The sequence below is a fragment of the Oryctolagus cuniculus genome, chromosome 6 (genome assembly GCF_964237555.1).
Source record: "Oryctolagus cuniculus chromosome 6, mOryCun1.1, whole genome shotgun sequence".
Taxonomy (NCBI): Eukaryota; Metazoa; Chordata; class Mammalia; order Lagomorpha; family Leporidae; genus Oryctolagus; species Oryctolagus cuniculus.
In genome coordinates, this window is record NC_091437.1 from 145,601,707 (window position 1) to 145,628,860 (window position 27,154).

General features: G+C 43.5%; 2 protein-coding genes across 10 annotated transcripts in view; both read right to left on the reverse strand.

The window, feature by feature from the left end:
• Window positions 1-1,078, reverse strand: part of TAF2 (TATA-box binding protein associated factor 2) — a 135,554-nt gene extending 134,476 nt beyond the window's left edge. For 7 of the 8 annotated variants that reach the window (XR_007918706.2, XR_007918709.2, XR_007918710.2 and 4 more), the window contains exons 1-2: window positions 728-1,078; window positions 340-393 (exon numbers count right to left, since the gene is read on the reverse strand). Coding sequence is in view for 5 of the 8 variants with exons in the window: in XM_051844012.2 (XP_051699972.1) it covers window positions 340-393; window positions 728-811 (138 nt within the window). In the remaining 3 variants the exon portion in view is untranslated. Of the gene's footprint in view, window positions 1-339; window positions 395-727 lie in introns of all 8 variants that reach the window. The other variant, XM_070075437.1, reaches the window with a different exon arrangement.
• Window positions 1,079-2,851: 1,773 nt separating this feature from the next.
• DSCC1 (DNA replication and sister chromatid cohesion 1) overlaps window positions 2,852-27,154 on the reverse strand; it is a 34,146-nt gene continuing 9,843 nt past the window's right edge. Inside the window, exons 3-11 of one of the 2 annotated variants that reach the window (XM_008255860.4) lie at window positions 21,518-21,712; window positions 17,595-17,763; window positions 14,067-14,201; window positions 13,029-13,119; window positions 9,512-9,650; window positions 9,010-9,062; window positions 8,293-8,447; window positions 5,408-5,556; window positions 2,852-3,530 (exon numbers count right to left, since the gene is read on the reverse strand). In XM_008255860.4, coding sequence (XP_008254082.1) covers window positions 3,422-3,530; window positions 5,408-5,556; window positions 8,293-8,447; window positions 9,010-9,062; window positions 9,512-9,650; window positions 13,029-13,119; window positions 14,067-14,201; window positions 17,595-17,763; window positions 21,518-21,690 — 1,173 coding nt within the window. In that variant the 5' untranslated portion in view covers window positions 21,691-21,712 and the 3' untranslated portion in view covers window positions 2,852-3,421. Of the gene's footprint in view, window positions 3,531-5,407; window positions 5,557-8,292; window positions 8,448-9,009; window positions 9,063-9,511; window positions 9,651-13,028; window positions 13,120-14,066; window positions 14,202-17,594; window positions 17,764-21,517; window positions 21,934-27,154 lie in introns of those variants that run through there. The other variant, XM_070075440.1, reaches the window with a different exon arrangement.

A 27,154-nucleotide genomic window follows, 5' to 3' on the forward strand; every position in this document is an offset into this window, starting at 1 on the left:
TATAGAAGATTGGTTTCAGAACCCCCACAGATACCAAAAACTAGAGGCTCAAATCTTTTACTTTATGCATTATTCATATATAACCCATACATGTCCTTGTATATACTTTAAATCATTTAAACATGCAGTTATTACACAGAATGCAATGTAAATGGTATCAACATAGCTGCTATTCTGTTTCGGTTAGGGACCAATGACAAGAAAAATGTCTGCATATTCAGTACAAAGGCAATTTTTCTTTTCTGAATGTTTCTGAGCAGTATTTGGGTGAATCCATGGATACGGCTGTGCTGTGAGATGAACCTGTTACTCTTTACCAACTGCTGAGAATAAACTTACCACAACGGATTTTCTCTGGAAGTTTATGTTGTTGATGCAGACGACCTGATGGGTTGTATATGGAAAAAAAATAAAAATAGAAGGATAGTTTCAATTACTAAACGAACAGCCTAACTGTACCCAAGTGTAAGTAGGGACTATGTTCACTTTAAAACCTTACAAGGAGGGATTCTTGCTTGTCTTAAATCAAGCAACAGCCACAAAAATAAATTTACTTAGGAAAAAAAAAGTTCAGAACTTTAAGAGTTGTCGCCCTACAAACACCATCTGCACCACAGCGAGTGGTTTCTAGCTCTCCACCGACTCCCCGCCCACCAAGCTCAGTTTCAAGCAATCAAAAAATATAACGAAAACAAGAGCAAAAAAAGGGCAGATAAACAAATACTTATAATTTATACGGCCTTGGGCTTTCAAAACCCTTGTCTCCTTTCTTCCTGTTCATTCTGGTGGGCTCTAAACCAGTCGGCGGCATGAAGCGGTCCCGCGGAGCTGGACTTCCCGGCTTCACTGGGGGCTGCGAGGCATTCCAGGTCCCGGGGACCCGGCGCTTCCCAACCCCTCACGGTCCCCAAAGTCACGCCCCGCGGCCGGATCGCCGCCGCCTCGAACGGCTCCTTAGCTCCGGCTCCGGCCGGCCAGCCGCCGCGGAACTTCAGTCACACGGAGGCTCTACTCCGCAACTGCTCCAAGCGCCTAGCCACCGACATCTTGCCTGTCACCTCTGACCTCCGGCGTCACCGGAAGTGCAGGGCGTCGGAGGCCGCAGCCAGGAAATCCGTCTGTGGGCGGGGCTTGCGCGACAGAACTGTCAGTGCAGTCGCGTGTGTGCTCTAGGAATGGGATCTGTTAAAGTCTGCCACGCGGACAAGACACCTAGTGGGGGAGGCGAGAGGGGACGCGGAATTTTAGACTAGAGCTCTAGCGCAAGCTTCCTGAGGAAAATGGAGGACAAGGTTTGCGACGAGCCAGGTAGACGGGATCCCGGCGAGGGGCCGGCTGCTAACAGTGAACCTCCCGAAAGGAGGGGCGTTCTGTGCAAACAGGTGCGATAACCTCACTAGCTCAGCGATTTAAGCTGTAAAATGGGTGATTAGACCCCAGGCAGTCTGTCAAGCCTCCGAATTCGCACTAGCCTATTTTTAAAGTATTTCTATTTTAAAAGTATTTATTTATAGTGGACATTGTATAACTTTTTCTAACACAGCCACATCAATGCAGAAAAATTTATTGGAAGACAATTTTTTGAGGTCCTGTTTACATTTTCATGTGCATTAAATAAAAATTGATACATAGTTAAATCTGGATTGGTTAATTATAGGTTATCGGTTAACTTTTTTTTTTTAAAGATTTATTTACACAGAGAAGGAAAGGCAGAGGCAGACAGAGAGAGGTCTTCCATCCACTGGTTCACTCCCCAATTGGCCACAACGGCCGGAGCTCCGCTGATCGGAAGCCAGGAGCCAGGAGCTTCTTCCAGGTCTCCCATGAGGGTGCAGGGACCCAAGGACATGGGCCATCTTCCACTGCTTTCCCAGACCACAGCAGAGAGCTGGATCGGAAGTGGAGCAGCCAGCACTCAGGATGCCGCCACTGCAGGCAGCAGCTTTACCTGCTATGCCACAGCGCCGGCCGCATCAGTTAACATTAAGATGTTGGACCAGATTTCATTTTGGGCTACCTGCCCACTCCACCCCCCCCCCCCAACTAGCCTGGTTATAAATTCATTTAAGCTACAATTAATTTAAACTTTGCTGTAAACCAAAACAAATGAGAAAAATTCCAAACCAACTGTAGATTTCTTGTGGCTTCTAGTGAATGTAGGCCAGTATTTATTATGTGATTATAAACTACTCTATTAATATTCTTCTCATAAGATCAATAATCAAACTCATTTTTCCCAAATTGCATGTCTAAACTAACCAAGCAAACATAATGAGCAATTATTAAACCAGTTTCATTACTGTAAACTAATATAAATGATCAATAGCAGCAAGTGATTTCTTATTTTGGTGTAAGATTGAAAGTAAAGCAGAACTCACTTGAGAAATGACATTTAAGTGAATAAGTAATACTCTTCTCTCAAACTAATAAGATTTATTCTCTGAAATGTTTTTAAATGTTAATGATTAGGACATCAAATCCTTTTTTAAAAGTTAATTTATTTGAAAGGCAGAGTTAGAGACAAAGAGAGAGACAGATCATCTATCTACTGGTTTGCTTCCCAAATAGCCACCAGTGGCCAGGGCTGGGCCAGGCAGAAGCCAGGAGCCAGGAGCTTCTCCCAGGTTTCCCATGTGGGTACAGGGCTGCCCAAGCACTTAAGCCATCTTCAGCTGCTTTCCCAGGTGCATTTACAGGGACCTGGATTCGAAGTAGAGCAGCCAGGTCTTAAACCAGGCCTATTTGGGATGCTGGTAGTGCACAAGGCTGCTTAACCTGCTGAGCCACAGGGCCAGCTCCCGACATCAAATCTTAATCAGAGAAATGGGATTTTAAATATAAAAAGCTAAACTTTTTTTAAAAAGATTGATTTATTTATTTCAAAGTCAGAGTTACAAGAAAGAGAGGTCTTCCATCCACTGGTTCACTCCCCAGTTGGCTGCAACAGCCAGAACTGTGCAGATCCAAAGCCAGGAGCCAGGAGCTTCCTCCGTGTCCACCCACGTGGGTGCAGGGCCCAAAGACTTGGGCCATCTTCTACTGCTTTCCCAGGCCATAGCAGAGAGCTGGATTGGAAGTGGAGCAGCCAGGACTTGAACTGGCACCCATATGGGATGCCAGCACTGCAGGTGGTGGCTTCACCCACTATGCCACAGTGCCAGCCTCAACTAAACTCTTCCAATAAATAAAACCATGTGCTCTTTAGAGATATACAAAGAAATAATACTTTGTGTGTGCAAAAGTAATATATTAAACTTAATAAAGAGTAGTAGTTTCAAAATGCTTAAGATAAGGAGAAAAATGCCATAAGAGACTAAGTTTTCAAAGTCAGAAATAAAATGCAGAAGAGGATATTTTTGTCCTTTAATATCCAGGATTTTTACAAAGCAACTTTAGTCCCAAAGAAAAGACTGTTGTTCCTTTAAGAAATGGGTCTTCTTGAATTATAAACTTTGACACCATTCTGCATTGAAGAACGAGAATATTTAGTGAGTAATGCACCTATGGTTTGCTTTTCTCCGCATAAATCTCTGTGGGAACAACAAAAAAAGTGAATAGAATGAATATTTTGAAAACGAAACATATTTACAGTACTAGTTATTTATCCCTCTTCACCTAAATCCACCTTTCCAACTGGCCTAAGTGTGTGTTTGAGGAGAGACAGGCTGAGGACTGGTTCTAAGTGCTAACTGAACTACTTGCACTATATGTGTCTCATCTAACCTTCCCTGTAAGGGTAGGAGTAATGTGTCGCTCCCCCATTCGCGGAGGAACGACACTAGACCCTGCGCTGTTCTTTCTGCCCAGCCCTTCCTGGGTTAGCTGCCGTTCCCTCACTCGCGGAGGAACGACGCTGTCCCGGGTTAGCTGCCGGCCCCCCGCCTCCGTGGAGGGGCGGCACCCCACCGCTTTCCCCGCTTCCACGGAGGAGCAGAGGAGCGGAGGAGCGGCACACCGCCGGCCGGCTCTCTCAGGGGCTGCTCAGATGTTCCTCAGGTATTCCCTCAGATGTTCCTGGTGCATGTTGTCTCTCTCCTCCTTTATAGTCCTCTTCCACCAATCCCAACTCTGCTGCCCACACATCAAGCACGCTGCTCTCCTCCAATCAGCAGCAGGATCAGCTCCTGCAGCTTATCAGTCAAATTGGTGAGGCAGCTGCACAGATATTGTGGGAGATCAGATGCATAGAATTAGTCTTAGTTCCAGTAACTTAGTCTAGTCTCAGTTGCTCCCCACAGTAATGTATGGTTTAACCTTGCATCAGCTATGACAAGGCCGAGGTTGAGACAGAATACAAAACTTTTAAAACGAGTTTTCTTGGGAAAGAGAGCAGAGGATATGCGGTCCATTATGCTGCGATTTTTGTTTCTCAAGATGAGAAACATTACAGAGAATCGTAGGCTGATGGGGATGATTCGGTCGAGAAGGTGGCATTGGTAACACAACTGGGAAGAGGATAACTGGAGAAGCCAAGTCTTTACAAAGGCCAGATGATCTGGTGTAGAAGAAGGACTGGCTGTAGGAGCAGACAGTTCATGCGTCACAGCACAGGAGCAGACAGAGGAGGTTGGCAGATTTGGCAGTGGGAACGAAGGTGGTTCTTGTCTAACTGCTTCTGTTTTCTCAAGACACAAGGTGATAAGCTTAGGGTGAAGAAGCAACAGGGTATTGCTGGTAGAAGAGAAGAGATGTAAAGGAAGCTCCAGGGGTAGAAAACTTTTATGAGAAATGGTGCCTGGCTAGAGGCTCTGCTATGTACCACTGAGGTTCTCAAGTCAGAACAGTGGCCCCATTGAGTATTTTTTAACAAGAAATACCAGCTGCTCAGGTGAAGGCAGAGAGTAAGCAGGAGTTGGATTTAATCTTTTTAGATTTTGCCAGGGAAGTGTGAAAAAAGGAAGAATACAGTGTGAATAGTAGCAACTGGAGAGACTGACAGTGGAATCAAAGCTGGGTAAAGAGAAGTCAAGGACACAAGAGATAAGAGACACAGTGACAAAGCCATCATGTTGGTGGACTTCACGTCAGTGAACTTGAGACCCTACAAGCAGTGACTTCAGGGCTAGCTGCTGCTTCTGAAATACGCCGCCTACCAAAATGTGAAATTGGGGTAGCAGGAAAGACTGGAGGGACAATCAGAGATGGGTGTTTGCCCTAATGTCACCGTAGGGTGTCTACTCTGTTCCTCAAAGAGCTGCAATTTTTCAAGGAGGAAAGCAGCGAAGTGGTTACAGATGCAGTAGTAAGAGCGCACCTACCCACCTCCAGGACCAGCGATTGTAGGGAATGACAGAGGAGACACCTGACAAGCTTTCAAGTAAGCAGGGGATTCTCAGGGTTATGCAAAAATTTGTGTTCTTGTAATAAATCTAAAACTCTCAAAATTCCTTTAAAATAAACTACTCACTGAATATATGGAGCAATATCTTCTTCTGTCCACTTCTCTCTTATAGAGAACAGACTATTAAAACGTTCCTGATCACCTTCAGGTAAGTCATCAACTTTCAGCAAAAATATGATTTCTGGCCTTGAATTTCTATCAACCAACGCTAAACCCTACAAAAAAAAAAAAAAAAAAAAAAAACAAGAAAATGGACAGTTAATGATCTGATACTTAAACATGACTCATTCTTTTACCTTTAGGACTAGTTTAGTCCAAGACATTTAAAAGCTCAGCTACACAAAACAAACATTAAATGATACAGAGATTTACAGCACTCCTAGAAGCACGATGGCCCCCACCACCAGGAGTTTATCAAGATGGCTCCAGCCCTAAAGCTAACATCAGTGAGTTGTCAATGCCTAATCCAGCAGGCTCTTCTCTTGAATTCATCCTCCCTGTCTTTTCTTTGTTAATGATGATTACTCCTTTCTTTTTACCTCTGTCCCCTTCTCTTCTGTGGTTCCCTGGACCTCAATCCTGACCCTCCTACTTGTTTCACTGTCACCCTGCTGGGCAACCTCATCTAAACCTGTGGTCTGAACCATTACTTGCTGGCTAACAAATCTAGAATTTGTATGTTCACCTCAACTCTTTGTTCTGAGACCCAGACCTCCATGTCTAAGTGTGTACAGGAACTAACTGTGTTTAATCACCTAAACCTGCTATACTTCCAGTACCCTAGGAAAACAGGGAACCTAGACATCATCCTAGATTCTACTAGTCAAACCCAATACCTAAGTGGTCCCTATCGATATTAAATATTAAATGTTAAAGCCTCAAGATTTCTTTTTCAGTCCTAAATACCTATTTCTTTGGTAAGTATTCTCTTTAAGAAAAGAAAAAAAAAATATTTATTGAAAAGTCAGTTATGGAATGCAGGGTTGGGGGAGAGAGATTCCATCAGCTGATTAACTCCCAAATGGGTGGGGCCACCAGGGCTTAGCCAGATTGAAACCAAGAGCCAGGAGCTTCATCCAGGTCTCCCACATGGGTGGCATGGGCCCAAGCGCTTGGGCCATCTTCTGCTGCTTTCCCAGGCCATTAACAGGGAGCTGGATAAGAAGTGGAGCAGCCAGGACTCAAACCAGCATCCATAAGGGATGCTGGGATTGCAGGCAGAGGCTTTGCCTGCTACACTACAATGCTGGCCCTTGCCAGTCCTCTTAATTAGGAATATTTAAGTGTTAAAAGCCTTGACAGTTCTTTTTTTTCATAATCTAGACAGCCTTCCTTCCATCCATCTTCTGAAAGGTATTAACTGATGAATACCTGATGAGGTAGCTCCTCTAACTGATGTCACTGAATGGTCCCAAAGAGCTTCCTAGACACAGTCGAAACTCTTTAGCTCAATCCATGGTGTCACAAACACTAACAGATTAACTGCAGATGGGTCCGAGCCACCTTACTGAGATAATGAAGGTGGCTTGTGGTGATGCCTAGTAACTAACTCACCAGTACCCTTCACTGCAATAATGCAACTCTACTAACAATGCCTCTGAACGTGGTCTCCTGGATTTCTATCTCTGCTCTTCCTTCCACTTAGAAAGTAAGAGTTCATCCTTCCACGCACAGCAACTTGAACACCATCCCTTCCTTCATAAAAGCATCCTTAATTGATGAGTCTGATGGATGAGCTCCCTCTCCCCTTTTTGATATAACATATTCTACAAGCCTTTTCCATAGTACAGATCATTCTGCATTGTGAGAACAGATTTCTGCATGTAATATGCACCCCCCCATAGCCAATCCCCAGGTTAGTTCTGAGTATCTGAAAGGTACCTCGTTATGACGTCTCCCCAGTACCAGCCATAGTATCTAGACATAAAATGCCTTTTGTTTAATTAAAAAATATTTATGAGCATATAATATATACCAGGCAATATGCCACATATTGACAAACAACAATATGCTATATATTGACAAACAACAATGCTATCAAAGTAGAGTGGGGAACCAACAAAACTCAACATTTTTCCAAAGCTAAATAATGCTAAGTGCCCTAAAGAAAAAAGTATAGGCTGTTAGTACAAGAGGCCTTTTCTTAAGAGTAGAGAATGAAGGAGGGCTCCTTGATGAAGTGACCCAAATATGGGCAGGACATGACCAGGCAAAAATGCAGAGGATATTCCAGAATATAAAGTCTGTGTGAAGGACCTGAGGAGGAAGCGTATTTAATGATTTTGAAATGTGAAAAAAGGCTGGTTTGCTGGGAGCAGGAGAGAAAACAGCCAGAGATGAAACTATAGCAGTGATCATGGAGGGCCCACCAGGCCAAGATACAAATTCTAGATTTTCTATCTTAAATGCAATGGGAAACCTGTACTTATTTAAAGAAGGCATTCATCTCAGTTCACCAGCATTTCTAGAAGATCATTCTAATAGCACCTCAGGGAATGGACTAGAGGAGGGCAAAATTAGAAGTGCAGTGGGCCTGCTTGGGGTGCTGTTGCTATGTTGGAGGCAGCCTATCATGGTAGTTTGGAAAAAGACAATGATAACAAAAATGAAAAGAAATGGAGTGAAATGAGACATATTAGGTGGGGGTGGGATTAATATAAAGAGGCCTAAGGAACCTATTGAGGTGATGGAAGTGCTCCAAAACTCAATGTGGTGATGGCTGCATAACTTTGTAACTTTACTAAAAATCTTTTTAACAAAAATTTTATAATATGTAAATTATACCTGGAGAAAGTATTGGTGTTTTCTAAAGGACCTGGTGACAGGACTGAATGCACAAAGCACTCCAAATGGGTGTTTAGGACAATAAATTGGCTCCAAATTCAGCTCCAACACAAGTACCATTCAGTAATTAATCACCTACTGAATCCCATAGCAACTCTTATTATTACCTTAAGCTGATCAAGCCTAGTTATCATTCCTTCAGGGACACTCTGTTGCCACACTTCTTGAAACTCAGCAAGATTGAATTTCACTGCATTCTGAAGAAGCATCTGTGCTGTTGCTCTGCATATTTTATCAGCACTCAGTTCAAAATAAACTTCACCTAAAGAGAAGTTTCATATTCCCATAATTAAAGAAAGTACTAAAGTTCCCTTCCTTCTTTTCTTTTTTTTTTTTAAGATTTATTTTATTTATTTGAAAGTCAGAGTTACACAGAGAGTGGAGAGGCAGAGAGAGAGAGAGAGAGAGAGAGAGGTCTTCCATCCAATGGTTCACTCCCCAGATGGCTGTAACAGCTGGAGCTGTGCCGATCTGAAGCCAGGAGCCAGGAGCTTCCTCTAGGTCTCCCATGTGGGTGCAGGGGCCCAAGAATTTGGGCCATCTTCTACTGCTATCTCAGGCCATAGCAGAGAGCTGGATGGGAAGAGGAGCCGCCAGGACCAGAATCGGTGCCATATGGGATGTCGGCGCTTCAGGCCAGGGCTTTAACCCACTGCGCCACAGCGCCAGCCCCCCTTCCTTCTTTTCTTAGAAGGAATTATACTTATCAACCCACCTCCTACAACCCCATGGAATCCTAAATGTTAACACTGACACAATTGAGAAAAGTATACCAATTTTAACATACAAGACATTACAAATGCCCTCTAGAGTACTTTCCTTACCTTCGTCTATGTATTTCTTTCCATAACATTTAAGACAGTGTTCTATCATTTCCCTGAAAAATTTAAAACACTCATGAGAAGCTATTCACATTTCTATACACTATATTTAAATCCCCAGTTAAGTAGAATTTATAATATAAATTTCAAATTTGAAACAACTAAATTATTGGGTTACCAAATAGTAATTTATGTAATTAAGTTAGCATCTAACTTACACTGTGACCAGACCCCAAACTAGATATTTAACATAAATTGTTTATATAAATTTATGATTATAACTCAAACATATATTTCTTTATATTTTTATGACAAAAAATAAAAAGATACTATGCATTGATTCGCCCCAGTGACCAAAGTTCCCTACTTCTTTTTCATTCTGTATTTTAAAAATTCCTCTGATATCAACACATAAATAGTCCATGCTCTGAGTTCAGTTTCAATCTGTATAAGAAATTTCTTACCCTTAAGATAGTCTGGCAAGACACATAATTAAAATACTTACTCTGGCTCCAATGGTCCAAGTTCCTGAAGACATGTACTCAAAGGAACTTTATTAAACGACCAAGATTCAGAATCCACAAGCTGAGTTACATGATTCAGAAGTTTCATCTCATAGTCAAATTCAAGAATTCTCCAATAACCTATAAATTCCAACAGTCACATTTATCAAAGAACATTTTCAGTGAATTAATTAACTAATAAAGTAGCAGCATCCTCTAGCTTCTAGAAAGAAACACTAAATATCTTCTCTTTCTTTAAACAATGTTCTTTTTATGCTTTTCTCAAAATCATTTTGTCTTTGAGGGCAATCAAGTGGCTTTTAAAGAGAACTTTACAAATGACTAACACTTTCTGGTTTTTTATCCCCCAAGTGTTTTAATACCCTATTATTTCACAATAATTTTGTTGCTCTAAGTGGAAACGCAGAAATCTGCAGTTGGTACAGTCTCTTCTTTATAACACTACAAAAAAGTCCATGTTCTGGGTCGTATATCCTACCTGGCAATCTCTACTGTGCTGGTTTTAACTCTCATCACAGCTCCCTTACAGAAGTGCTCTCATTCTCAGCCAAGAGATGATAGACTTTGGGTGTAACGCGGATGAGGGGGGAAATAAAGACTGGGCACCAAGATCCTTTTCCCTATTCCCATCAAAGGTTATGAAACGTCACTTTGTAATTGATGGCACAGTCTAGAGAACATAATCAAGAACACATCCACCATTTCCAAAGGAGAGTGTTTGTGTTCTTATTCTAAAAAAGTAAAGGACAACATTAAAAAATGCGTTGTGTGGGGGGCCAGCTTTGGGGCATAGCGGGTTGGGACTCTCACGCCTACACTAGCATCCGGTTTGAAATCCAGCTGCTCCACTTCCAATCAGCCTTCCTAATGGTGCACCTGGGAAGGCAGGAGAGGATGGTCCAAGTGCCTGAGCCCTTGTACCCACATGGGAGACCTGGAAGAAGCTCTGGGCTCCTGGCTTTAGCCTAGCCTGACCCAGCCATTGCAGTCATTTGGAGAGTGATCCAGTTCATCGAAGATTCTCTTTCCCTGTGTGTGTCTCTCTCTCTCTTAAATAAACAAAAAACAAATCTTTTAAAAAATGAGTTGTGTGATGTAATCCAGGCATCCCCTGACTAAAATTTTATCCCTCTCCATGCAGTCACTGAATAATGCAGTTATGTTAAAATACAGTTTTTGGCTTGCCTTTTTAATGATTGTTTATATTAGTTATATTTTTAAGATTTATTTATTTACTTCCAAGGCAGTTACAGAGAAAAGTCTTCCATCAACTACTTCACTCCCCAAGTGACCATAACAGCCAGGGCTGGGCCAGGTCAAAATTAGGAGCCAGGAACTCCATCCAGGTCTCCCGTGGCAGTGTAGAGACCCAAGTATTTGTTGTTTTCCCAGCCACATTAGCAGGGAGATGTGTCGGAACTGAAGCAGCCAAGACTTGAACCAGCACCCATGTGGGATGTCAGCATTGCAGGCAGCAACTTAAACCACTGTGCCACTGGCCTTCTCCCCCGCCCCCCCCCCCCATTATAACATTGATGACATCCATGTACCACAGTAATTATTAGGAAGCACTCATGGGGTCGGCACTGTGGCGCAGCAGGTAAACGCCCTGGCCTGAAGTGCCGGCATTCCATATGGGTGCCGGTTCTAGTCCTGGCTGCTCCACTTCCGATCCAGCTCTCTGCTATGGCCAGGGAAAGCAGTAGAGGATGGCCCAAGTCCTTGGGCCCCTGCACCCGCGTGGGAGACCTGGAAGAAGCTCCTGGCTCCTGGCTTCAGATTGAAGCATTTCCGGCCGTCACAGCCATTTGAAGAGTGAACCAGTGGATGGAAGACCTCTCTCTCTGTATAACTCTGACTCTCAAGTAAAAAAAGAAAAAAAAAAAAAAAAAGGAAGCACTCATAACAAAAACAACTTTATTTTAGATTCCTAAGATAAGTGAGGTTTTTTTTAAAGATTTATTTTATTTGAAAGGCAGAGTTACACAAAGAGAGGAGGGGGGAGAGAGAGAGAGAGAGAGAGAGAGAGAGGTCTTCCATCCACTGGTTCACTCCCCAGATGGCCACAATGGCTGGAGCTGTGCCAATCCGAAGCCAGGAGCCAGGAGTTTCTTCTGGGTCTCCTGCGTGGGTGCAGAGGCCCAAGGATTTGAGCCATCTTCTACTGCTTTCCCAGGCCATAGCACAGAGCTGGATTAGAAGTGGAGCAGCCGAGTCTCGAACTGGAGCCCATAAGGGATGCTGGCGCTTCAGGCCAGGGCATTAACCCACTGAGCCATAGCGCCAGCCCCAGATAAGTGAGTCTTGAGGAACCACAACTCAAAGCTAAGTGCTGCTTGTTAGTTCTAAAGTTGCATCCTTCCTTAGCAGAATTTGACAGTTAAGGTTCCACAAAAGACAGTCTTGTTTGGAAGATTATCAGAAAACTGAAGAGTATATCAGCTAACCCATGCTAATTTCTCCCTTCCGAACACAGGAAAGCTGCTTCCCTGGGCCAAAGATGCATGAAAATGTCTTTTCCAGGATTACTGTTAGCCCAGAGGTTGAACAAAAAGTTCCCCAGAGAAGAGGCCAGTGAGAATATTAAAGATGATGCTTTGGGGGCCAGTGTTGTGGCACAGTGGGTAAAGCCGCAGCCTGCAGCACTGGAATCCCATATGGGCACTGGTTCAAGTCCTTGCTGCTCCACTTCCAATCCAGCTCCTAGTTTATATGCCAGGAAAAAGCACAGGAAGATGGTCTAAGTGCATGGGCCCCTGATACCCAGGAAGGAAACCTGGAAGAAGCTCCTGGCTTCTGGCTTCAGACATGTCTAGCAGCCATCTGGGGAGTGAACCAGCAGATGGAAACTCGCTCCCTCGCTCTCTCTCTCTTTCTCCCCCTCTGTCTCTGTAATTTTGCCTTTCAAATTAATTAATTAATTAAAAAAATGACAACACTATGGGGCTTACCCATCAGCCTGAAACACACTCCCAGATCTTTTTTACAGGTGTATTATACAAACCAATGCATGTTCAACAATATACTGGAGAGATCAAAAGAAGAAACAAAGTTCTACCTTCCAAGCAATTTAGAAATACAGTGAGGTTATTGTTAGTTCTGAAATAGGTGTTACAAGATATGGGGTCTATGTCATATCCCATCAGTAACTCAATATGAAGCCTTCAGCAAGTTGGTTCCCATTCCTAGGCTTTAGTTTCTTCAACTATTAAAGAAAATGAAACTATTAGCCCACCTGGTGTCTAAGGACCTTTTTTGATCAAACATGGTTTCTCTACTGCCACTTCACCCAGAGGGCTTCTCAGGCGAAGTTAAAGTCACCCGTGGCAGACTGACTTCCTGACATAAAGATGATCACCCAATCTCTATACCATACCAAAAATGAACCCCAAAGACAATTAAATAAACAGTAGGCAATGGGGTAAAGATGTCCAAAAACTTCCTTTTCACATGATGCCTAATTCTATCATTATTAATAATAATAGTAAGTAACACTACCTCCAATTTCACAGGCATTTAGAACTTGCAACTGGGTCATTATTTCATCCTCACTTGCCTGAATTTGATCAAGCAAATCATCAGTCGTATACTGAAAAAAGAAAAAAAAAATTTAAGCCCTTTCATGAAAAGTATTTTCAAGATTTCTTCATAAATTTGGAGAGAATAAAGACATAGGACAAATTAAGGCAATATTTATGCACTAGCTCAGTTTCTTGTGTTAACATATAATCATTATGATATCTTGGAAGAAAACATAAGAAGGAAATCTTTGTGACATTGGATTTGGTAGTGGTTTCTTAATACCAAAACCACAGGCAGCCAAAGAAAAGGATAGATCAGTTGGCTAGCACCAACAACACAAAAGGATAAATGTTGTATATGAGGTATATAGGGTTATGGAATTCATACAGAGAGAAAATAGAATGGTGGTTGTCAGGGACTGGGAGAGGCAGGAATGGAGAGTTAATATTTAATGAGTACAGTTTCAGTCTGGAGAGATGCTGAGGTTCTGGAGATGTATGGTTCTGATGGTCGCACAGCACTATGAATGGACTTAATGATACTGAACTATGTATTTTATAATGGTTAAAATGGCATATTTTATGTTATAAACATTTTATCACAATAAAAGTTAAGAAAGTGAAAAGACAACCCACAGAATTAGGTAAAATACTGGCATTTCACACATTTGATAAGTGACTTATATCTAGACTATAAAAAGAACTCTCTTACAACTAAGTAACAAAGAACAAACAACTCAATTACAAATCAGGCAAAGGAATAGAATAGAAATTTCTCCAGACACACAAGTGGCCAAAAAGCCCTTGTAAAGATGCTCAACATCATTAGTCATTAGGGAAATGCACACCAAGACCACAATGAGATACCATGTCAAACTCACTCTGATGGGTTTGTGGCTGAAATTTTCACAATGTAGTTTCAAAAGAATGTCACCATTGTGTGACTCTAATGATTGTTGCTTATATTTTAATTCTAATAAAAAACTTTTAATAATAAAAATAATTAAATTCTTACTTTTGAACGATTTGAATCCTTTTCTTTTTGACTGTCAGGTCCTTCATAGGTATTTTCCATCAAAAGTTTCTTTAGCTTCTTTAATTTAGGTCTACATCTTCTTAACTCCCAATAATTATTAGAAAAACCAAAGATCTAGAAATTATAATAGATTATAACTTTTTAGGGCATTCTAAAAGAAAATTTCACACAAAATTCCATCTATCCCATCTTACCTCAAATAGAACCAAGTAGAGAAAATGAGTGTTGTGATGAAGTGGGTTAAGCCACCTCTTGGAACACATGCATGCATAGCAGAGTGCCTAGAATCAAGTCTTACCTTTGCTTCCAAACTAACCTCCTGGAAGACAAGAGATGATAGCTCAATACTTGGGTTCCTGCTTCCCACATGGGAGAATGTGAATGGAGTTCCTGGCTCCCAGCTTTGGCCTCGCCTAGCCCCAGCTATTGTAAGCATTTGGGTAGTGAAACAGCAAGTGGAAGATCTCTCTCTGTCACTCTGCGTTTCAAATAAATAAACTTAAGTAAAAAACATTTAGATAAATAAAATTTTAAAAAAGAATTAAGTAAATGAAGCTTTCTATTGGGAAGGTACTGTTGATGGATGATGGGCATCTTTAAGAATAAATTCTCTGAAATTTATTAGGACACTGCCATCAACACAATGAGAACCAAAAACCAAGATTCATACTCAGGTGAACTCTGGAAAGCAAAGCATGCACAGCAGAGAATGATCAGGATGGTGACGATTCTGAAAACCAGAAGGAAACAACTGAAATCTAGTACACTTGGGTTGAAACAAAAAGCACATAAGAGGTATCATCAGAGTCTTCACATAACAAAGACTGTTAAAGGGAAGAGAAGTACCCTGTATTGCTCATGATGTCAAAATTAAACAGTTAAGGGAGAGAGACTTCTGCTCAGTGCCAGAACTTTCTACAACTTAGAATTAGAGCTAGTTCCATTGTAGGACTTGTGAAACAGTGAGAGGCCTAGCATTTGAGGCTGACAGAGGCTACATGATGGACAATCACCTGTTATCCTTCTCTGTACCTCCAGGATTGTCCTATATCTAGTAGTTAGCAGGTGCTCACTAAGTGTTTCATGAAAGAAGGAAAATAAGTTGAACTGGACTATCATCGGGGTGCCTTCCAACTCTAAAATGGAAACACAGAGAATGCTTCTGCTCTCAAAGTTTTGGTGGACAAGACGAAGTATATAGCCTGCAGGAGATGCTGCTGAATCTAAGGGCTTCAAAAGAAAAGCTTAAGCGCCAAACCACAAAGATTGATTTTATCCACAGTTCAAAGTGATAGTCTTCTGGCTATATCCAACGCAGAGATGTTGGCTTCTTCTATGCATTGAGATGGAGGAGGAGATGGAGAAAGGTTCAGCACAGTGTTTAAATTAGATGTAAGCATTAACAAAACAAGAAAAAAAATTTTTTTTGACCCACAAATCTAAATTTCAAGCTTTACTTGAAAAAAAGAAATTCAAAGATCTGGCAATACTGGGCTTGCTTTTCTCACAAGGTGACTGAGTAGTGGCCACCCACCTCCTTGGCACTGGTGCTCTTCAATTTGCCATAAACCCAACCATTCCTTATTTTTTTATTTTATTTTATTTATTTATTTATTTATTTTTTGACAGGCAGAGTGGATAGTGAGAGAGAGAGACAGAGAGAAAGGTCTTCCTTTGCCGTTGGTTCACTCTCCAATGGCCGCCGCGGCCAGCGTGCTGCGGCCGGCACACCGCGCTGATCCTATGGCAGGAGCCAGGTGCTTCTCCTGGTCTCCCATGGGGTGCAGGGCCCAAGTACTTGGGCCATCCTCCACCGCACTCCCTGGCCACAGCAGAGAGCTGGCCTGGAAGAGGGGCAACCGGGACAGAATCCGGCGCCCCGACCAGGACTAGAACCCGGTGTGCTGGCGCCGCAAGGTGGAGGATTAGCCTAGTGAGCCGCGGCGCCGGCCCCAACCATTCCTTATTACTCCTGAGTATATACTTCCATTATCAGCCCCAACCTGCTTTGCCCATCCTTTCCCAAGCCCTTTTTGTGTCTGAAGTATAACCACAATTAAAACTTTCATTAGTGGATCTTTGTTAAGTTTTACTCAGTCTCTGTACACAGAATCCCCATAACAAGAGCTCAAAGTTAATCACAAAGATTATCATACCCTCATAAAACAACTACAAAACAAGCAGGTAATGAAAAAGTAACATTTTTTTTTACAAAAGTTCAAGTGAACTCCCAATATGTTTAGGTAATTACAATGTAAGACATAACCCTACAAAAACCAAAATACAGTATTTATTGGGCGTTCTGTGCTAGTAAAATCACATGAATCACTGCAGCTTCCCAGCATTTTCCCTTCTTTCCTCTCCAATTCTATTTTTAAGGAAATAGTTGGCCTGAAGTCACTCTGCAAAAATTACGGCCTGTGCTTTGATTGTTATATGTGTAGCAACTAGACAGGATGGAGACTTTTGTTTGGTAACTGCCATCCGTACTCTCGTATTCTCGAACATGATTTAAAATGTGTTATATCTGGCTAAGGATCATAATGAACTAAACCAACTTGAAAGCTAAGAAACACTTTCCCTTCAAAAACTCAAATTTCCTCATTTCTCTGCATCACAAATTTTACCAGATGCACTAGTTCGGGTTTGAAGAAGTCTTTTCTCAAAACACATCCACAGTAAAATTTACTAAAAATAGGTAAAACATTTAGAATGAGTCATCAAATAGCAAACTTTCCACATTACAGAAAATGATTAATTTCTATGGGAGTTAACAATTCAAAAATGGGAAAATAAAGGCAAGTTCACAAGACTGTAAACAAACAATAATAATAATTCTGAGAAATTTTCAATTTCATTAGAGAACTCCTTAAGTTCCCCATGATTATACAGTTTATATCTGAAGTTTTCAAAGTAAAGGTAAGATGAGTAGGGGTCATCCTTCTCAGACTTACAGAAAGTCACTTCAAAAGGTTTACGGAAAACAGAATTCAAAGGTAACTATTATAGTGTGAAACAGTTTTGAAGTCCATGCATAGTTTTTTCATAATATGAACTTTCCATCAACTTTTAGAATATCCTTTTCATGCATGGATTTCAAAATTGTTTTACACTAGACTTAACATTTTTTTTCAGTGTTTATTTATTTTCATCTACTTGAAAAGCAGAGCGACAAAGAGAGGGATCTTCCATACACTGGTTTACTCCCCAAATGCCTGTGACAGTCGGGTTGGGCCAGGGCCAAGCAGGAGTTCTAGGAGCCAGGAATTCCATCCAAGTCTCCCACAACCCAAGCACTTGAGTCATTATCTGCTGCCTCCCATGACGCATTAGCAGGAAGATGGATCAGAAGTGGAGCAACCAAGACTCAAACTGGCACTTTGAAAAGGGATATGGGCATCCTAAGAGGCAGCTTAACGGGCTGAACCACCATGCCCACCCCAAAACGTACATTTTAATTGTATGAATTTTTTGAAGTACCCTCAGATAGATCAGGAAACAGAATACCTCAGAGTGAATAATGTTACAGTGTGTTTCTTCCTTCTTCAGCTGATCAGGAGTTTTACAACCGGGAATGAAAAGCAACATATTTGAAGTATCTGCTATTTTCAAGTCATATGTTTTGTCTTTACTGCACAGCACTGCTTGTTCATCTTTATCACCACGAATCACAAAACTGCAGGTAAATGGGGGAAAATATATAGGGTTTTTTTGAGACTCCAGTAAGCATTTTCATTACCAACGTTTCAAAACCTTTTATGCTTGTGGAACTTAAAACTAAATCCTGATGCTATGTCAGCCCCTTCTGGAATAATGATGGATTCCACAGAGCAAGGACTAGGCCAGAGGCAAGCTGGATGAGTACTCAGTGTCCAATTAAGAAAAAACAACTAATGACAGGCAAGAAAGATCCAAAGAGGCCAAAAGACCAAATGTCTTCACATTTGTGCAAACTGCTTCCCAAGCAAAGCATCTACCGGAAGTTAATTAAGATGTCACTAGTTTCTGGGGTGGGCATTTGGCCTATGATGCTGCAGGCTGGGATGCCTGCATTCCGTATCAGATACTTGGCTTAGGTCCTGACTGCTCCAGATTCCAGCTTCCTGCCAGTGCAGGTCCAGGGAGGCAGGAGTTGATGGCTCAAGTAGTTGGGTTCCTGCCACCCACATGGGAGACTCAGATTGAAGTCCCAGCTCCTGGAATCAGCCCAGCCCAGCTCCTGCAGACATTGTGGGGAGTGAGCCAGCAGATGGGAGGTCTCTCTGTCTCTTACATAAATAAAATATATGAATAATAAAGATGTCACAATTTCCTAAAACATGCCAAGACAGTATTTTTCAAATGTACCCACAACCATCCTAAGAGATTCCAGTTAAAAAGTAGATTGGAATTTAGTAGCCTGGGATGGGCCCTAGGATTTTGTGTTTCTAACAAACTGCCTGGGGATGACCACGCTGCTGCTGTTCCTGGGAACCACCCAAGAGTCCTCCTCCTTTTTTATTCTGAGTATCCTCTAATAATCAGCGCAGCACATGCTGGCCTAACCATCAGCTGTGCTGCAAAAAACAAAAACAAAACATAGCAAAACAAAACCTGCAGACCTTAGTAAAGACGGCTGCAATGCTGAAAGAAAAATAATGCAAGGGATGTGTTTATAAGCTGGAGTAAAGGGAGTTTATCACAGCCGAAGAGAAGTAAGGAGGAAGAGAAGGATTAAGGTGAGGAGGAAGGAGAAAGAACAAAGACAAAAGTGACACAGATGACAACAAGCTGCTTGTGGAAGTCCTCCCTATCTGTGAAGCATGCAACCCTCCTGTACACAACCACTCCTTTTAAATAATAAAAAGCCTGAGATAAAATTCCATGTAATTTTTTAATGAAGCTTTCATTTAGGTGACAACAATAAAAGATTTTTTAAATTCTTGATACTAATAATTTTTTTAAGATTTATTTATTTATTTGAAAGGTACAGTGACAGGAAGTAGAACAGAAAGAAAAAGACCTTCCCTGCCATGGTTCACTCCCCAAATGCCTGCAACAGTTGGAGCTGAGTCAGGCTGAATCCAGGAGCTGGGTCTCCATTCAGTCGGCAGGAACCCAAATACTTGGACATTTCCTGCTGCCTCCCAGGCTCATTAGCAGGAAGCTGGATCAGCAATTCAGGCAGGACTTGATCCTAGGCACTGGACACGGGATGTAGGCATCCTAGGTGGTGGCCTAACTCCCATGTCACAACACCCACCTTCTACAATGTTTATTAGGCCCAAATACCTATTATGTTTTCTCTTTTAAATTATTTATTTGAGGGGTCAGCGCTGTGGCATAGTAGGCTAAGCCTCTGCCTACGGCGCCAGCATCTTTTATGGGCACTGGTTCATGTCCCACCTGCTCCTCTTCCAATCCAGCTCTCTGCTTATGGCCTGGGAAAGCAGTAGAAGATGGCCCAAGTGCTTGGGCCCTTGCACCAGTGTGGGAGACCCAGAGGAAATTCCTGGCTCCTAGCTTCTGACTGGCCCAGTTCTGGCCATTGAAGCCATTTGGGGAGTGAACCAGAAGATGGAAGACCTGTCTCTCCCTCTCTCTGTTTGTAACTCTGCCTCTCAAATAAATAAATCTTAAAAAACATAAGTTAGTATTTAGTTGAGAAGCAGAGAAACAGTGAGAGAGCCCCCATCCTCTGATTTTCTCCACAATTGCCCACAACAGCCAAGGCTGGCCAGACTGAAGCTGGGAGCTGGAAACTCAATCCCTATCTGCCATCCTAGGGTCTGCATTAACAGGAAGATGGAATCAGGACATACAGCTGGAATTTAAACCCAAGTATTCTGAAGTGGGTCATACAGTGTCTAACATGTCTAAATACCCACCTCCTCAGAATATTTTTATAATGGCCAACTCTCCCCTAAAACACGTTTCTAGTCCTTTTTGTTTTCCAGCCAGCTAATTACCTAAAACTGGTGGACAGAATAGGATGAATGACATTTCCCTTAAGTTCTGTTACCTGCAGACTGGCCAGTTACCTGTAACACTATTGGATAGGTACAGGATGCAACCAGAAGACACTCTGAAGGTTTTAATCAAAAGGATGTACAGGGGTCAGCGCTGTGGCGCAGCGGGTTAAAGCCCCAACCTGCAGCACCAGCATCCCATATGGGCACTGGTTAGAATCCCAGCTGCTCCACTTCCGATCTAGCTCTCTGCTAATGTGCCTGGGAAAGCAGTGGAGATGGCCCAATCCTTGGGCCCCTGCACCCATGTGGAAGACCCGGAGGAGGCTCCTGACTCCTGGCTTCGGATTGGCTCAGCTCCAGCCATTGCAGCTATTTAGGGAATGAACCAGTGAATGGAAGACCTCTCTCTCGCTCGCTCTCTCTCTCTCCTTCTCCCTGTAACTCTGTCTTTCAAATGAATAAAATAAATCTTAGAAAAAAGGGAACATACAAGAGATAAAGTTACCAAATAAAATACACTGGTCAAAGGAAGTTGGTGCAGAAGAAAATCAGGTTTGTGCCCCAAAATGTAATGTGCAGAAGTTGGGACTGCATAAAGTTGAGGGACACACAAATGCCCAGAACTCTCAAGACAGCCTTGAAAAACTACCTCACTTTTGGATTTTTTTTAATTTTTAAAAGATTATTTTTTGCAAGGCAGAGTGGTAGAGAGAGAGGGATTTTCCATCCTCTGGTTCACTCCCCAAAAGGCTACAATGGCCAGGGCTGGGCCAGGCCTAAGCCAGGAGCCAGCAGCTCCATCTGAGTCTCCCACATGGTTGAGAGGCCCAAGCTCTTGGGCCATTTTCCCTTGCCTCCCCAGACACATTGGCAGGAAGCTGGTATAGAAGCAGAGCAGCCAGACGCTAAAGCACACCCCAACAAGGAATGCCAGCGTTCCAAGTAGCAGGGTAACCAGCTATGGCACCAGGCGGGCCCCTGGGTATGTTTTCTCATCCATGGTCGTGCAGAAGATTTGCAGAAATTGAGAAACAATTTTCAGATCTTCATTGAGTGACCCCTTGCAAGTGTGTGTTGGGGGCCTACCCAATGACCTGGGCTGGCCTTTGGCCTTTATCTTACTCCAAACACGTCCTGTTATCTGAGTAAAGGAAATACAAGATGAAGGCATAAATCCCTAGAGCTTAGATATCACCGTTGTATTTTTGGGCAGGGTGACAAGCAGTCCTGTGGCATCCCTGACATCACTGTCAACGTGTTCAGAAACTTCACCAGGGTTCAACTTCCTCACCTGTACCCGCAGACTCACGCCTCCAAGCCTCCCGGACCAGAGTTCTTACTAGCGCGCAGCAATCCTACGGCTAGCAGGGAGCTTGAAGCTGTGCGCCCAGGGCCAAATCCATGCCCCTCTCTGGCACGTTGCCTTCTGCTGAATTTTCCCGCTGGGAAACCCAGAAGGGGTCCCCCGGCCCTGCTCACCTGTGCCCGGCCTCCAGCTGCTGGCACAGCGCGGGCTCCAGCTCCAGCAGGCAGAAGTCGCCGCCGCCGGCCCCGGGGCCGAAGCTTAAGCAGTGCACGGCAGGCAACAGCTCGGCCGCGTTCACCTTGGCGATCTGCAGCGTGGCGTCCACCTCATCGCGGGTCCTCTTCATGGCGGCGTCCGCTCAGGGAGTCCTGTAACAACCGGAGGACAGAAAGGACCCGCGAGACGCTCACGAAATACAGATCGTTCCAAAAGCGCGCCAAGGAGCCTGGGCGCGCGCTTCCGGGGCGGAGCGCGTCACGTGCGCGTCCCCGCAAAGGTCGCGCGGCTCCCGGGAGCGCGAGCTCCTCCGCGGCGGGGTCGCCGCGCGGCGCGGGGCGCGCAGGAAGGAAACTGACGGGGCGCGGCGGCCCCTTAGAGCGCAACCCGGAACCTCAGCCCCTTCTTCCGCTGCCTCCTCCATGGTTTCCTTCCTTCCCAGCCAGATAATCTCGTCATCTCCCAGTGCTGGCGCTGGGATGGCCGCTCTGGCTGTGTAACTTCAGCAACCTTTACCGCAGCCCTGCAAGGTGGACCCTTGGTCTTTCTGGTTTGCGAATGAGCGAGCAGACGACCTGCCTGCGGAGGCACATCCAGGAAGGCGGATGGCAGCCTAATTCCAACGTCTAATTCCAGCCTGGTCAGCTGTGGTGCGAAAAGTTAGCCTTAAAGGTTTTGTGCCAACAACCCAGGACCCGGAGCGAGGTCCCGGGGGACTCTCACGGGCATCTCTAGTTTCTGGGGCTGGGAGACCACGGCTTGGACTAGGTCTATCCATTCCTTGAGTACTTGGTTTGTGCTGGGTGGCAGGTGAGATGCTGGGACCAGGGTCAAGAGCAAGCAAGCCTTCTAGGACTGGGAAGGCCCTGCAGCCTCCCTGGGGAGACAGGTGAACTCACCGCTGTGGGATGTGTGAACAGCCCACTGGACTTTGTCCAAGGTGTCCTCCACGTTTAGTGAGCTGGACACACCTTTTAAGAGAGAAGCTCAGGCCGGTGCTGCGGCTCACTAGGCTAATCCTCCACCTGCGGCGCCAGCACACCGGGTTCTAGTCCCGGTCAGGGCGCTGGATTCTGTCCCACTTGATTCTGTCCCAGTTGCCCCTCTTCCAGTCCAGCTCTCTGCTGTGGCCCGGGAGTGCAGTGGGGGATGGCCCAAGTGCTTGGGCCCTGCACCCCATGGGAGACCAGGAGAAGCACCTGGCTCCTGGCTTTGGATCAGCGGCCATTGGAGGGTGAACCGACAGCCAAAAGGAAGACCTTTCTCTCTGTCTCTCTCTCTCTCTCTCTCACTATCCACTCTGCCTGTCAAAAAAAAAAAAAAAAAAAAAAGAGAGAGAGAGAGAGAGAGCGTGCGAGAGAGAAAGCTCAGTGGTGCATTCCCACATCTGTGAATAACTTGTAACCCCATGAGGTGGTGAACTCTCTCACCATTCCTGTCCGGACTCATGAGGCCCCTGGCTGCCCCCAGAGAGCTGAAACAGCCTGGGAGGAATATTCCACTGATGAGAGCCTGCACTCCTACTAGTTTGTGTAAGTAAGACCTTCATCCAAGTCAAACAATGTGGCGGTGGCAGCTGGGTGAGAGGTTGCTGCTGTGGTTTGATAATGATTAGTTCATCCAAACTCATGCAGGAATTTCGTCCCAGGCAGTCTTACCTTAATAACATAAAGAGGGCGGAAACAAATCCAGCCTTGGAAAATGATTAGGTTGCATTAGGTCTCCTGTGATTGAATCCTGGTGGCTTTATGAGGAGGAGGGGGAGCCCACACTAACACACAAGACATGCTGCTTAGACCATGGCAGGATACGATGCAGCCAAGGGGAGACCTTCACCAAGAAATGTGTCATGGTGTTTGGAGGTGAAACCTTCAGGACTGTGAGCCAAAAAATTTCTTTATCAAAGAGGCTGCCTCAGGAATTTTGTCAGAGTCACAAAAAGCTGGATAATACAGTTGCATCCAAAGGAAAGGAGCAGGTACTTCCTTTTTTCAGCTTGGGTGAAACTGCATGAAAATGCTAGAAGATTCATTTTGGTTCTTCTTCCTCTGCTCCTCTCCCTGTTCCCCTCCCCTGTCCTCACCCCCAACATTTCTTCCTCATCCCAAGCAGCATTTTAACTGCTGTGGTAAATGCCCCCTTGCTACTAGGGTTTTCCTCTTCTTTTAATAAAGTCTGCATATCTGGTAATGTGGAATTCATTTCTGTGAGAGTGGGCTGCGGCTACCAATAGTTTCTTCATCATTCTCTCCAGGCCTATGCCAGCCACTCAATTTGGAAACTCCTGTCCCTCAGTTCTGGGAAGTTTTCTTGTAGGACTTCATTGAAAACATCCCCTCACCCCTGCCCCCGATTTTCTGTTCTGTATGTCTGAAATCTAATTTTGAACTTCTATATATATACCTGAAAGTTTCCATTACAGATGTTTAATTTTAGAAAGATGTCTTAGGTAGAAACTTATAGAGTAGTTCAGAAAGAAATGCCAGGTAGAGCAGAGAAAAAGATATGGAAGTAGACAAAGCCAGAAAGAATAGGTGAGAACTTGTACTGATTCTGAAGCATCAGAACTTATAGGAGGAGTGGGAAAGAACAAACACTCAGAATGCACGCATCTCTTGTAGGGAGTAAGAAGAGAAGAGTTAAGATGAAGATCACCAGTTACTGAGCAGGTCTCAGTGCCCTCGTGGAGATAGGAAAGTACACTAGGAAATCATTGGATTGTTTGAATCAGTGGAGTGATGTAATCAGATTTAGAAATTAAAAAGATTATTTACTAAAACTGATGGGTCAAAGTCTGGTAAAGAAGAAGGAACTTACATAGCCTCCAAAAACCTGCCTAAAAATTGCTTGTTAGTTTCAAAGGCAAAAACCAGGAACTATATGATGATAAACCTGGAAGATACCACCTCAACTGAATGATCACAGCTAACATCACTAATACAATAGTTCTCATCATGTACCTCATGAAACGATGTCCTGAGGAGAACATAGCAACTCTTTGGTGGCAATCCTGTCAAAAAAAGTAACCCGAACCTAAAGAAAACACTGGACAACTCAAATTGAGGGACATTCTACAAAATAGCTATACTGTTCACAAATCACAAGGTTATGAAAGACAATAAAGACTAAGCAACTGTTTCAGATTAAAAGAGAAATAATAACTAAAGGTAATATGTCATTCTGGATTAATTCTGTACTGAGAAAAATTCGTGCTATTTTGGGGCCAGTATTGTGGTACAGTGTATAAAGTATTTTTGCAACAAAGTAAATTTATCTTTCAATTATACTTTCCATGAACTTTTTCAAGTACTTTCAGGTTATCCTGTCCTGCCTCCTCTTCTATGCTTTTCTGTAGCATCAGGCGCCAGCTTTCTTGTAAGGTCTTTCCTTGTGTCATATTTCCCCTTGCCATTCAAGGGTCTGTTTACCTGGCATTTTTTCCTCTTTTTTTTTTTTTTTTCCTAGTGAACACCTATTCATCTTATTCAGAGATGCTGGAATTGTTCTATGTCTGTACAGTTTAAATTGGTAGCTACTGGTCCCATGTGGCTTTTGAATACTTAAATGTGCACAGAGAGAGGAGGAATTGAATTTTAAAATTTATTCCATTTTAGTTCATTTAAATTTAAATATCCATATGTAGCTGGTGTCTACTGAATTGGGCCCTTTCACTGTAAGTTGATAGTCACTTCTCAGAAACCTCTCTGTGGCCTCCCTGTGTGACCTCCTGGCCACACTTCTCTTAATGTTTTTCTGATAGCAGCAGGTTCTCTCATTCCTAGAGTTGAAGTAAGTTGCATTACTCCATTTATTTGTGTGATTACTTAATGTCTTCTTTTGTCTCTAAGAGCATAACACCATCTACTTCACAAGGTTATGATTTTGGATATCATTAAGCAGAATGCCCAGCATATAATGGGTCCTGATATGTATTTGCTGAATGATTCACTGAATAAATGAATGAATGACTTACAATCATGCTTCTAAGGAGGCAAGTAAAAGTGTAGTTCAAAAGAGATTTCTAGTTTATAAATATTAATGCTGAGAACACAATCATGCATTATATATGTGCTATAAGCACATTATAATATTTTTCCTCAGCTTTACAAAACCCAATGCACAGATAAATAATTTCAAGTGGACAGGCAGGCCTTAAATCATATATGAATATAATAAAGCAGAAGGAAGGGAAACCAGAGAAGGAGTTGATGATTCTAGTTTGTGGCACAGATTGCAGATGGACAAGAATAGAAGCGAGGGAGCCGAGTTACAAGCTCATGTGAACAATGAAGGTGACTGGGTTTGAGAACTACTTTGGTGAGAGAATGGACAACAGTGGCTACCTAAGTAGACATAGGGTGGGAGTAAGAGGCTAGAGAATCAAGAATAAATTTCAGGTTCCTGTTTGAGCAACCGCGTTTCCTCATTTACTGGAACATACTGTGGGAAGGCTAGGCACAGATTTTACGTGCGTAGTGATAAATTCTGATTGAAATATGTGGAGATTGAAAAGCTATAGGAATGTACACGTGAGGACATTGGCTGGTTATAGAACTTTGGGTTTGGATGCTCACATCCCTCTTGCGAGAACTGCCTTCTGACTCCTGGTGACGTAAGGGCCTCCCTTACATCCCATGTCCTCCCCCTCCCAAGAGCACCACCCTGGGGACCAAGCATTTAACACTTGTGCTTTTGGGGGATACCCCAACTAATATCCAAACAATAGCAGCTTATAAAACTGGAGAGTTTTCCTCCCACTGGGCGGTGGTATTGTTTCATATTTTTCAAAGCATCCTGCCTTGCCCTTTTGTTCTGCCTGAGAAAAGGCAGAAGGGCTATTGATTATTAACTGAGTCAGGCATTGAACTAAGTACCCTATTTGTATTACCTTATGCAGTCCTTGCAAAAACATTAATGGCATCATGGCATTCCTCTGTTCAAAATCTTCCAAAGGATTTCATCTCCTTCAGAATTAAAAGTGATGCTGCCACGTGGGATGCCCACATCCCATATTGGAGTCCCAGCGGCTCCATTTCCAATCCAGCTCCCTGCTAATGCTCCTGGGAGGCAGCAGATGATGGCTCATGGTCTGAAGTCCTCTGATATCCATGTGGGAGACCTGGATAGAGTTCTTGGCTCCTGGCTGTGACATGGCTCAGCCTGGGCTACTGCAGGCATTTGGAGAGTAAACCAGCAGACAGACATATCTCCTTCTCTATCTCTCTGCCTTTCAAATAAATAGATCCTCTCCCCTCTCCCCTCTCCCCTCTCCCCTCCTCTCCTCTCCCCTCTCCCCTCCCCTCCCCTCTCCCCTCCCCTCCCCTCCCGGCCCCTCCCCTCTCCTCTCTCCTCTCTCCTCTCTCCTCTCTCCTCTCTCCTCTCTCCTCTCTCTTCTCTTCTCTTCTCTTCTCTTCTCTTCTCTTCTCTTCTCTTCTCAAAAAAGCCTTTACCAAGGCCCAGCAGGCTTTATCCTATCTCCACTGACATTTCCTTGTTACTCCATAAGTTTATAGGACACACTTCTACTTCAGAGATCCTTCATTTTTAAATCAACCTTATTGAAATACAAATGAAATGGAATAAACTATATCCAC